This window comes from Gallus gallus, chromosome 1 (assembly GCF_016699485.2).
Source record: "Gallus gallus isolate bGalGal1 chromosome 1, bGalGal1.mat.broiler.GRCg7b, whole genome shotgun sequence".
NCBI lineage: Eukaryota > Metazoa > Chordata > Aves > Galliformes > Phasianidae > Gallus > Gallus gallus.
Window position 1 is genome coordinate 19,071,287 of NC_052532.1, and position 13,102 is coordinate 19,084,388.

The 13,102-nt window shown below is 39.1% G+C and overlaps 2 protein-coding genes across 2 annotated transcripts in view; one reads left to right on the top strand and one right to left on the bottom strand.

The window, feature by feature from the left end:
• ALG12 (ALG12, alpha-1,6-mannosyltransferase) overlaps nt 1-13,102 on the bottom strand; it is a 43,875-nt gene that overhangs the window by 15,948 nt on the left and 14,825 nt on the right. The window lies entirely within an intron of this gene.
• On the top strand, nt 21-11,130 carry CRELD2 (cysteine rich with EGF like domains 2). Its single transcript, NM_001199497.4, has 10 exons — nt 21-271; nt 767-849; nt 1,611-1,721; nt 4,338-4,429; nt 5,243-5,419; nt 6,547-6,645; nt 7,918-7,995; nt 8,322-8,417; nt 9,263-9,403; nt 10,561-11,130. The coding sequence occupies exons 1-10, from the start codon at nt 116-118 to the stop codon at nt 10,617-10,619; spliced, it is 1,092 nt and encodes a 363-aa protein (NP_001186426.4). The 5' UTR covers nt 21-115; the 3' UTR covers nt 10,620-11,130.

The window sequence follows — 13,102 nt, forward strand, 5'->3', positions numbered from 1 at the left end:
CTCTGGTTGCTACGGGGGCCGGGGCGGGGCGAGGCGGTGCTGTGGGGCCGCGCTGCGGCGGGCTGGGAGCGCGGCCGGGCTGCCTCGCGCCTTATCCTTTCGCGCTGCACTCGCCATGGGGCCCGGCCACGCGCCTCGCTCGCCGTTGCCCGCGCTGTACGCCGCGCTGCTCCTCCTCTTGCTGCTGCCGCCTCCTCCTGCTATGGGCGCCGGCGAGCGGCGGCGCCTGGCGTGCACCACCTGCCGGGGTATCGTGGACAGGTTCAACCAGGTGAGCGGCGGGGACGCGTGGTGCAGGGTGTGGGGTGGTAGGCTGCAGGGGGGTCGCCCGCGGAGCGCCGGGGCCTTCGTGCGCTGCGTGCCTCCGGCTGCGCGCCCCTCGTCAGCCCCCGCGGCGATCGGATTGACGCGCGGCAGCGGCTCTTTCCGCGCTCAGGAGCCGCTGTAGGCGCCAGGTCGGGGCCCGACTGGGCTCGGACTCCGCTGCCGGTGCAGTAATGCCGGTGGGTGTCCGCAGGTTCTGACAGGTGGGTGGGAAGCCCCGCCCCCCGCAGCTCCGTGCTGTCACTTGCGGCCTCGCGTGGTGCCATCACCTCTGCTTCTTCACTTGGTGTTGCTTGTCATTTTTGTGCTTATCGGTTTGATCAGCAGCTTCGGAGCTTTGCTGAAGTGTCTGTGACATCATATAAGCAGTTATTGCTGCCCCAGAGTTTTGTTGGAAACGAGAACTGCTGCTTAGATTCTGTTGGTGCTGTTAATTTCCCAGGGCTTAGCGGATACGGCGAAGAAGAATTTTGGTGGTGGAAACACTGCTTGGGAGGAGAAGACACTGTCGAAGTATGAGTCCAGGTGAGCGCCTTGGCTCTCCTTCGGTTGGGTTTTGTATCCCTGTGTGTGACTTTGCAGAACCAGTGCTAATCTGGCACTTAAATACCAGAGCTAAAACCTCATGTGTCCAAATCATGAATCCATACGGACTGAAATACAGCAGTTTACGTTGTGTCTGCACTTCACCAGAAAGACTGACATCCCGTATTTGTAAGCGACTGATGATGCTTATTGATTGTCCTAGACAGCGTGGGCTTCATCTTGGTGTAGTGCCAGTCTTGTTTTACAGTCAAGGCAGTAACTGCTCCCTAGAATTCACTGCTTGCTATTTCAGTACCAAATGGCAAACTGGAAGAGTGGCAGGTTACTGCCCTGCTTTGTGTATGTGTTTGATTATGGAGCGTAGCGATCTGGCATCTTTCTTCCAAATTTCAAACTGAGGTTTTTAATCTTAATTGGAGCACTGGTGTGCAAAGGTAGATTTTCTGACCTTTGTGAGCTTGTGTCAGATATTAGCAACATCTGAAAATTACTGTTGAATTTGGTAGAAAAATCTGGTTAACCTACAGTCTGCAAACATAATAAATGCAATCTTCGTAGTTACAGTGAAGTGAATTAGGTGTTTATTCTAATATTTACTCTGCCTTTGAGCTAGTTCAGAACACACTTTCAACTGATAAAATGTTCTAGGCTGCAGACTAGCTTCTGCATTTTGAGTGGTACCGAATCAAACTGAAATTAAACAGTAAATTAAACTTACAACTTTCCTTCTCTTTCTGTAGTGAAATTCGTCTTGTAGAGATCACGGAGAATCTCTGTGATAGCAGTAACTTTGAATGTAACAACATGGTAGAAGAGCATGAAGAACATATAGAGAAATGGTGGTTCAAACTGTAAGTATCTTTTTTTGAGTATAGATCTTTGCTGATAAATATTTAAGAGGACAAAATACTAATACTGTATTCTGTGCCTGATCAATAGGAGTTTGTTAGTTGTAGCACAGAGATGAAAAGTGTGTGAGTCCACTTAATTCTCCTGACAGGGGGGAAATGTCGTTAGCTATGGAGATTCCAAGAGCTGTCATGAGGTGACACTGAACTATATGTTCCAAATTAAATTTATTCAGGGCTGCTAGTTGTAGCCACCTCTGAATGGAAGTTAGGTTTTGCTGTACAACAGCAAGTAGTGGAGAAAGCATCTAATTACAATTTAGATGAAAAGAAAACTTCATAGAATGTATTCTTTTTTACTCAACAATTAATATTCATTCTTTTATTCAGTGATTATAAATTCATTAGTGTTTTTTTTTAATTACCTTGAGTTTGCAAGATGCTGGACCAAGATTTTTCCAGTCCCCAGGTTGTTTTTATCCTTCCATTTAGTATAGGTATATATGTCTACCAAGAAGTGATACTGAATGAATTGTGCTGGGGATCACCTTGTGTGGATTAAGGAGCTGGGCATTCATGTTAGAGAGTAGTTCATCTACTACTTCTGTGTCCCATGTGCAGGCAAACTGGGTCAGATCAAGTGAAATTCAATAGGTTGAACTATTGTTATACCACTTTATCACTGGATAAGAATTTTTGATAGTCCAGTTTGTTCTTAATGATTCTTTTATTGCTTCATACTTCTACTGTGCAGGGCTGAGTAGACTTTAAACATGCAGACTGGAGGAAGGCTTTTCAGAGTCTGTGCCTTAGAGTTGATGTGATTAGATGTAATAGTTTATAAGAAGCAGTATGTGCCTCAGGAGTTGCTGAAGGCATATCTCCTGGCAGACTACAGAATTTCTAGGCATCTTATAGGGCTTTCCTTTATTAAAATTTTTGGAACATCAGTATCAATATGATACTGAGATCTTTGAATTGTCATTTGAGGTGGATTGCAAACGGGCTGACTAGCAGAGCTCAGATGATTGTGATCAGCAGCACTTGTTGGAGCACTGTAACTAGTGGTGTTACCCAGGGGTTGGTACTGTGTCCAGTCTCTTCCAACATCTTCATCAGTGATCTGGATGAAGGGATGGAATGCCCCCTCAGCAAATTTGCTGATAATCCAAAGCTGGGAGGAGTGACTGACACACCAGAAGGATGTGCTGCCATACAGTAAGACCTGGACGGGCTGGAGAGTTGGGTGGAGAGGAAACCTGATGAGTTTCAACAAGGGCAAGTGTAGAGTCCTCTACATAGGAGGAATAACCATGTGCATCTGTACAGGTTAGGGGCTGATCAGCTGGAAAGGAGCTATGAAGAGAAGGACCCAAGTGTCCTGGAGGACAACAGGTTGACCATGAGCCTGCATTGTGCCCTTGCGGCCAAGGAGGCTAATGATACCCTGGAGAGCATTAAAAAGAGTCGGGCCAGCAGGTCGATGGAAGTGATCCTCCCCCTTTACTCTGCCCTGGTGAGGCCAAATTTGGAGTACTGTGTCCAGTTCTGGGCTCCACAGTTCAGGAAAGACGGGGAACTACTGGAGAGAGGAGGGCCACGAAGATGATGAGGGGCCTGGAGAAGACTGAGAGGGGATCTTATCAATGTGTAAAATATCTAAGGCCAGGTGTCAAGTGTGTGGGGCCAAGTTCTTTTTGGTGATGTTCATTGACAGGATAAAGGACAATGGGCACAGGAAGTTGAACATGAGAAAGAACTTCTTTACTGTGAGCATGACAGAGGTGCCCAGAGAGGTTGTGGAGTTCTTCTGTGGGGATATTCAAGACCAGTTTAGATACCTTCTTTTGCAACCTACTGTAGGGATCCTCCTTTAGCAGAGGAGTTGGTCTAGGTGGTCTCCAGAGGTCACTTTTAACCCCTACAGTGTTGTGAGTCGGAAGTGTAAGTGTAGCAGCTATTGTGCCTGCTTGTAAAATATTACTTAGTGTTTATAGTGTTTATTAAGGGTATATTCTAGTGCTGAAGTAACATGTAACTATTACTTCCTAATATAAAAAAAAAAAATCCTTCTGAAATATTCCTTGTTTCATGGCAAAAAAGAAGAGGAATTTTAATGTGCATCTTACCAAGAAGTCAGGTTCACAGTAATTTGAGCAAATGTTAATACCTGCTTAGGGGTTCTCATCTCTCTGTGGTAAATACAACAGTTGTCTTTAAGACAGCTATTGTAATTATGAGAAATATGTAAATGTGACTGTCTGAATTTTATATAAACTTTCCCTAAAAAAAAAAAAAAAAGGTGGAAGAAGATATCAAGACTACACTGAGATCATTTTGTTGATCACTCTTATTCCACTTTTTTGTAAATAAAAACATTGTGTGGAATCAGGTAATAGTATTGCAGTTTAGAAGGTTATTTTTTTAACAGTGCCTCAAGTTGGAATACTTCTGGGAATTGGTTCCTGAAATAAGGTAGTTGTCATTTCACAAGAGAAGTGTCTAATCTTGTGTCATGTGCAGTAGGTTTTGGTTGACAGTGTGGACGTCCAGTTGTATGAGTTAACTGTTAAAAATCTTTGTTCTTTTTATTGATAAATGACTGTCTTTCATATACAGAAAGAAGAAATATCCCGATTTGTTTAAGTGGTTTTGCATAGAAACATTAGAAGTTTGTTGCCCACCTGGAACTTATGGACCAGATTGCCTTGGTAATTTTTCTTTTGAAGCATACAGACACAGATGTTTTCTTTTTCATTTGCTTGTTGCAGTATTTAGTAATATGGACATATGAAGTAGGATATTTGGCTTGAGACAGCAGCTGCTGAGTAGTAAACCTATTGTTTAAATACCATTTCAGGAGGTATGTAGAGAGCAGTCCTCGACTGAGTTCGAGAAAGACAAATCAGCCAAAACACTACTGGGGATTAAATGAAAAAAAACATAAATAAGGATGAGTTAAAAAGGGAGTGTCAGAAATAGGTGGGAACATGATTGGATAACAGTGAGGTCTGTGATACAAGAGAAAGAAAGTGTTTTGGCCACTGAAATTGGTATGGTTTATAAATCTGTAAAAACTGCACGTTGTTGGAGGTTAGCTTTGGCCTCTTATTTGGCAGTTGCTAAAAATGTAGTGCTAATTCCTGATGTTGATCTAAGAGATCATTGGTAGGTTCTTCTAACTGCAGTATGAGCATTCTTAGATATCTGGAATAAATAAAGACACCAACTTTATCCCGCAAGCTAGAAAAATAGATAACATTCTTAGTCATGAAATTTATAGCTGAATTTCCCTGGAGACAGTTTTTGAGTTCCTCTGTATACTTAGATATCTTAGTATTTTGGTTGCTCTCAAGGGAAAAAGATTTGGAAATTGCATACTGTTATAGGTATATATCTTTATGTTGTATATATCTTTATGTATGTATGTCTGTGCAGAGGGAGGCACCTGGGGAGATTGTGGCTAAGAATAGGAAGTTATTTCCTTTTATGTCTGATTTAAAAAATATTTTAATCCTTTTGAGCTTGTCGTGGCGGATCAGAAAGACCTTGTCATGGAAATGGCCACTGTGACGGTGATGGTACCCGAGGTGGAGATGGCACATGTAGCTGCAACAAGGAATACACAGGAGAATTTTGTTTGGACTGTTCTAGTGGTTACTACAGTAGCTTGAGAAATGAGACACATTCAGTTTGTACAGGTAACAAAATTGAAACAATTTAAACAGATAAGTGTAATAACTTAAAGTAGTTATGGGAAAATAGTCTTTGATTACTCAGCTTTAACCATGGAGGACTTGTCAGTCATTTTTATGGAATTCTGAGAATTTTGTAAGTCACTCCTAGACTGATGTTGAATTTTTCCCCTGCATGCTATTCTTCCTTCCTCTCTATCTTTTTTTAATTTTTTTTCCTTAAGAAGCAGAATTCAGTTGTGAGAGAGGCAAGAGTCAGTTTTGTGCTTTTTTTAAATCCCTTAAGGTACTGTACAAAAATCTGGAACTGAAGTGGCTGTGTAGTGAACTATTTTAAAGGCTGGTTTTAGCTCATGTCTCAAATACATGTAGCTGGAGTAAACAGTCATGGAAACAGCACATCTGTACTATAGACTATGTAGATTCCAATTAAATATGTCTAAGCTCAATTATGAAACAGTCCATCAGGCTGTACAAATAATATGTTACCTTTTTTCAGCTATTTTTATGTTTTGAATAGGATACTTGTAGCAACTAAATCCTGACGGTGAGATTTATTTATTTATTTATTTAAATATTATTTTCTCATCTATCTAGTAATTCTTCCATTTAATTTATTTTATATTACCATATAACATGCAGTCAGTCAGCTGGATTTATGGTATATTTCCTTGTTTTCTGAAGAGTAGTGTTGCTTCACACATTGGTTTAATAGGTATCTGCAAACGAAATTATCTGAATACTCAGTATATGAAGGATTAGGATTGGAGGATAGGATATTAGGATATGGAGGAATATGAGGATTCAGAATGAGTGCTGGCTTGTTCTTGATCTTCCCAAATATTTCATAAACTGAACGTACTTTCTGTCAGTATAATTGCATGACGCTCCATTTTAAGTGATGCAGGAACCTGTAGGTTTGGCTTCCTGTACTTTTGGTAGGACAGAGCTGCACTTTGTAAAATGGTATTTCCACAAAGTCAAGTTTTAATCTTGTGAATTCAAGGCTCAGACTACTAAAACAGGATGGTTTCTAGTAAATCCTAAATAAGTTTTTCTTTGAGAATGTGTAGGCATTAACTCATATTGGAATCTCTCAACATAGCTCACATTGTGGTTTTCTGTCATCTCAGCCTGCCACACTGCTTGTAAAACTTGTACCGGTTCAAGTAACAAGGACTGCCAAGACTGTAAAGAAGGCTGGATCAAAAATGAAGAAGCAGCTTGTGTGGGTGAGTAATGCTTACTACACTTAAAGCAGGTTTTGCAGCAACACCGGCTGATAAAATTAGATTGCATTACGTTCTATAGTATTTTTATGAGCGTGTGCTTTGAAATCAATTGGTTTAGGTTTCTACTGTTGTAGTTTCTCGTCTCCAAACTTGTTTCATGTGGGAGCAGAGCAGTATTTCTTCCCCGCTGATCACCAGTTGCTAGCTCAGTACTTCTGTCTTGGGAGATCAATATATATATACATATATATATATATATATATATATATATATAAAGTCATCAATATATGAGGTACGCCATAGCAAACTGATCAAAATTGAATTAGCAAAAGACGTTTACAATGGTGTCTGGAAGCACTACGTTAGAAGTTACGTGAATATGGCTTCTTTTGAAAAGTGTTAATGTGAATTAAGGTTTAAATTACTGCTACTGCAACACCTACCTAGACAATGGTAGAACACAGGAAGAAGTTTTTAGGGTGCTGTAGTATTGTCTTCTGTACAGCTGTTTTCTTCCACATTACAGCTGATCAAGTACAGGCTAATTAACGAGTTAGTAGGAATGATATTGGCAGCAGCTGTGACTGAAATAGCCTTTTTTAGTCCAAATTTTTTTTGGTAATGGATACCATTGTGCTCTTTCCTTGAATTTACAAGACCAAAATATTTTAACTTTCTGAGTAAAACTATTTCAGATTAGCTGGTTTGGACCATAACTTTGTTTTTTTTCAGTTTGCTTTTTGTCAAAAACTATGGGCTTTAGTCGTATGGATTTGTTGTTGTTTTTTGTTTTGTTTTGCTTTTAGTAAATTCTTTTAAAAGTTCCAGAGTTTGGTAATACAGGATAAAGTAATCAAAGTATTTCAGAAGAGTATTCTGTCTGTTTGTTTTGCCTGCATTTATGCTTTTTATGTAAATAGCATAACACTGACTTGAAAATGACAAGGATGGCAGGTAGTCTGGAAGCTTTATTTGACTCCATCTCTTGAATTTCTGATACGTCTGTTGTTGTCACCACAGAACAGCTTCTGCAAATGACAGTTTTCATTTGTTAATATAACCTTATGCCTAAGAAAACGGTAATTGAGTTATCACGTTGCTTTATTTGCAACTTGCATTACCTAAGCATAACCTCATTGTAATGATTGTTCTCAATTCTGTTCAAGTTTATAGCCAGTTATTACATGATCTCTAAGTATAGCTCTTGAATATTAATCTGTCTATTTAATTATGACTACTATTTCAGATAACTTGTTGCTTTTTATATTTCAGATTTAGATGAATGTGCCTCTTCTCCTTGCAAAGATGAGCAGTATTGTTTGAACACAGATGGATCTTTCTCATGCAAAGGTTTCTTTTTAATCTGCTTGTGTAGTGTATTGTCTAGAATCTTAATGGAATGCTAGAGAAGGCATTTAGTACCATGCAGTCTAATTCTGGCTGGGCTTAGGGAGGATGAGGCTTTAGACCTATCATGGGAGTAAGGTGAGACATTTCTGACTCTGTCTTGTCTGTGTAATCTGACTGAATTCAAGGGTGTTATTTTAAGACTGAGATAGTTTAATTTTTATATTTAAGTGTTTTATCTTAAGCGTGGGTAAACTGACTGACTTTAAGGGGGGAGTTATTTTAAAACTAAAGTATATAAATTTCTATGTTTAAAATATTTTCTTTAGCTTGTGATGCTAGCTGTGTAGGTTGCACAGGAGAAGGCTCTGACAAGTGTAAGACCTGCGCATCTGGATACATGAAGGAAGATGAAAAGTGTACAGGTTGGTGGATTTAACAGGACATGGCTGAATGCCAGTCAGCTCACTGTTAGTCACACTGAGGAGCTGTCAAAGCACTTTCACTTCAGTCTGATTCAGTTTTCAAATCTATCAGAATAATCCCAGTTGTTGTGATTTAGCTGTAAAGACTCTATATATTTTTTATTTTGTTACTCTAATATGCATGATAAAGTTTAAAGCTGAAACTCTCCAACAAAAAGATGAAATTCTTTTATAGCTGATTCAAAAACAAATACACAAATATTGTCAGTTACATTTCACTTCACTAGAAGTGTTTTTGTAGTCATTTATTTAACAGAAAAGAAAGTATGCAGTACAGTCTGTCTTTTGGATCCATTAATGTCCAAATTCCAATGATAATAATTTGCAGTGAATTGTAACGCAAAGTAAGAGTGAAATCAGAGCTTCTCAGTGTGGGAGAGAATAGGGTATACAATCCTAAGTAGCTTTTAACTGTGACAAAGAAGTGTTTACAAGATCCCTTCCCTTTTGTTGCACCTTGGTGTCATGAACAGAAAGTGACAGTGGGAAATCTGCAGTAGGTTAAGATGAATGCTGCAGTTTAATTCATTTCCTGATGTAGGACCTGCAGAACATAAAATGCTTCTGTCTGAATGAGTTTGAAACAGTCTGAAATATGGCAAAGTGTAACAGCTTATTTTAACAGAAGTCAAATCTATTGCAGCAGCATTCTGCTCTTCAGTAAGCAATTAATTGTTATGTTGGAAGTGGCCTGAGATGGAATTCTGTTTGGGCATAACTAAGTTATATAACAAAACAATAGCAATGGACTCTTTTTCCTTTTCCTCTCTCTATCCTGTCTCTAGATATAGATGAATGTAACCTTTCAGAAAAGGTATGCACGAAGGAGAATGAAGACTGTGTTAATACTTCAGGTAGTTACAAGTGTGTATGTTCAGAAGGATTTGAAGATAAGGGTGGAACATGTGTTCAAACTGTAAAAACAGGCAAGTGACTTTTTAATGACAGATATTTAAATATATGTGTGTATATATATATATATAAAATATATCTTAAATACATATATATGGTGATGTGTTTCTGTCTAAGGATCTTGCCACTTGAAAGTTATTCTGTGTAACTTATTATCTGTCTAAAGCTCTAGTCTGTCTCAGGTTGTTGCAGTTGGCCTTGTATTCTGGCATGCATGTTTTCTTCCTCAAAAATGAGTGTTTTTTAAATTTCATGTTCCTGTGTTCTGTTTTGTGTTTAAACCAAGGTTATGTTTGTAAGTCACTAGGTTTCATTAACATGAACTGGCAGATCATTGCTATCACAAAAGGAAGGTTGTCTTCCTCGTTGCTTTTTTCTCCATTATTAAGGATGACTTAGAGGTTTATCTGATCATACACAGAACACACAAGAGTCAGAACTGGTGAATCTTGCACTAATGAAGCTGTAAAGATCTCTGCAGTACTATGCAGTATTGCTCATTAAGGTCTTTCAGTTAACTACACTCAGTACTTAGTGTTCTTATTAATCCTTTTTTAAAAACAAACAAACAAAAAAAACCAGAAATGCACAGTAACTGATCTCCTGAATATTTACATGCACGAAAGCTGCCTAACTGTGGTTTTAATGTGGCCTGACATTTTATGAAAGAAAAAACAAACTGAACAGTTTACAGTGTGACCTAACATTTTCTTGTAGTGATGGTGTTAACAACACAGTAAAGCTGCTTTGCTTTTTAAGGGCTGTTTTAACATCTGAACTGGGTAGTCTGCAGTGTAGAACATAATTCTGAGTAATTCTTGCTTCTTACATTCAAATATCTGTATGTCTTATGTGAGGTCATGTGGAAAGGAGAAAATTCCTTGTGAACAGCTGAAGACAAAAGTTTGAAATAGAAATATCTGTGCTGCTTTTATCTTTCACTACCACTGTGAAATCAGTATATTTGAATCTTTTGTTTGCATCTGGTACAAATTTCATGAGCTTGGACTTGCTGGTGCAAATAGCCCTTCTATATGACTTTATACCTTGTTTGGTCTTGTAAAATATGTTGATTCAGGGTTTCACTTCTAAAAATTCCTCATTTAAAAAGCTGTGATGTAGTTAATAATATGTACTCACTTTGGCATTCTAATGATACTTAATTTCATAGGAGAGGAGATGGAGACTGGAACAACTGAGCCTTCACATACAGGACATGAGGACTTATGATCTGCATTCAGAACCAAAAGACATTCCTATTCTCAAGTTCTAAATTATTGGACTAAGCCTGTGCTAGCTGACATACTGTGGAAATGGTATTAAACATGCAGGCTACCATTAAGATTTTTTTTAAATGGTGACAAACTGCTCTTTAAGCTGCATTTCTTTATTCTTAAATGCCACTTTTTATATAGTTCTTTAAGAACAGCAGTCTAGATGGGTAAGTATAAAATTTGAATTAACATAAACTGCACCCAACAGTAATAAACAAATTGAAGGTTTCTCATTCTAATTCCTACTGGTAATTATCATCTTCTTTTGGAAGGACTTAGTTGCACTTCATAATTCAAGAAAAAATCTAAACTGAATCTTCTTTTTTGATGTGAGAAATGTTTCTGTAACTGAAATACTGCATTTAGGAACTGTCAAAGGGGAGATCACTTTAAGGGGGGGGGGAAACACTGTTCCCTTACAATAGAATGCCTACTACTGCATTCAATAAAAGTTTATTTTGTTGGAATGTGCCTTAATTTTTTTTAAAATGTCAGTACCTTGCTGTGTGGTCATTTCTACTTTTCGTTTGGACAGTGGAAGAGGTTAAAAATTTACAGAACCTAATAAGCACTGTATTTCTGTTCAGCACTGGACATCTTTAAGTTGTGCTGGAATGTAGATTTTTGGGGGGAAATGTAATTCTTAGAGGAAAGTAATGTCAAACAGGTTTCCAAAGGCAGGTAGACATATCTTTCTTCCAGATACTTGCATTAAGTGTATAAAATTATAAAGGAATGAGAAGTAAGCTTGGCTAATACTTGCACTCAGTATCTCAGAGCTGTTATATGAGTGATCTCTGAAAGTGATGAAATCTTAATTTCCATTACCATCTACTACTGCAGATAATAGTTTCTGTTCTTTTTCAGAGCAAGCATGTTACAATCAACTTATCTTGTTGTCTCTTCTGCCATTTTGGAAATAAAGCTAATAAGTATAGTGTAAAAGGCATTCCCATGTTGTCCCTAGGCTTAAAAGCAAGTATTAGAACTAAAATTAGTACGCTGTTCTGCAAGACCATTGAATCTGTAAATAAAGCAAGGACCAGCTTGCTGCAGCATTTAAAGTTTAGATGGAAGTGAGTAAAGTCTGGAGGTGGTAGATACTGAGAGCATGAAGAGGTAGTATAGAATACTGATTAAAAAAACATAGTATAGGCTTGACAGTGAAGAAGTTAAAGTCCAGAAATGATCAGCAGTACTCTCAGGTAAGAAGTACAAAGATCCTGCCATACAGCGAGACCTGGACAGGCTGGAGGTTTGGGCAGGGAGGAACCTGATGAGGTTTAACAAGAGTAAGTGTAGAGTCTTGCACCTGGGGAGGAATAACTGCATGCATCAGTACAGATTAGGGGATGACCTGCTGGAGAGGAGCTCTGAGGAGAAGGACCTGAGGGTCCTGGTGAACAACAGGTTGGCCATGAGCCAGCAGTGTGCCCTTGTGGCCATGTTTACTGAGCTACGTATTTGATAGACATCTTACAATAAGCATGCTGCTGCCTCGTACCATTCTCACTGCTGAGTTTCTGGAGGCAGTCCTTGTTTGTTCTGTATCCTTGCTTTACAGCTTCAGACCATAATTACACTTCATTTTAAAAGTCAGAACTAAAGATTGTTCTGACTGAATATTATTTTTTGGCCCTCTGATATGAATATAATGAGAAGTGGGCTCTTAATTTTTTTTTTCCTCCGCTGTCCTCAAAATGAGCATTGAAGATGGGAGGTAGGGTAGAATTTAAACTGACTTCAGCAGGAACTGGCAGTGCAGGTCAGGTTCTTTGTGTTAAACAAGCTAGTCCTACCAGCTAGGCGGTTTAGCTTCCTACTCTGTATTTTTAGGAAAAACTGTTAAAATGGAACAGGAACAGCTCGCTTTTTTCCTTATGTTGGAAGGAGATAGGGTTAGGTAGTACAAAGCTTTGATCTTATGGTTGCCTGGAATTTAAGGTCTCATGCCAAACTACGTGAACATGTTGGTAAATACTCCAAAAGTGACCCAGCAAACAAGATGTGCCTTAGAGAAGTTCTGTCATAAATACTACAGGCTAAAATTGTTGGTGAACCCCCAGTTTAAAGAATCATAGAATGTCTTGGGTTGGAAGAGGCCTTAAAAATCATCTTGTTCCAACCCTCCTGTCTTGGACAGGGTTGGCACCCACCTGACCAGGCTGCCCAGGGCCCCATCCAAGCTGGCCTTGAGTGCCTCCAGCAACAGGGCATACAGTTTCCCTGGACAATCTGTTACAGTGCCTCATTTCCCCCTAAATCTAATCTATTTCACCCCTCTTAGTTTAAAACTATTTCTGCTTGTCCTGTCACTGTCAGACTCTGTAAAAAGTCAGTCTCCCTCCTGATGATAAGTTCCTTTTAAGTATTAGAAGGCTGCAATGAGTTCTCATCAGAACCTAATCTTCCAGATTCTTGCTTATTATCTTAGAAATG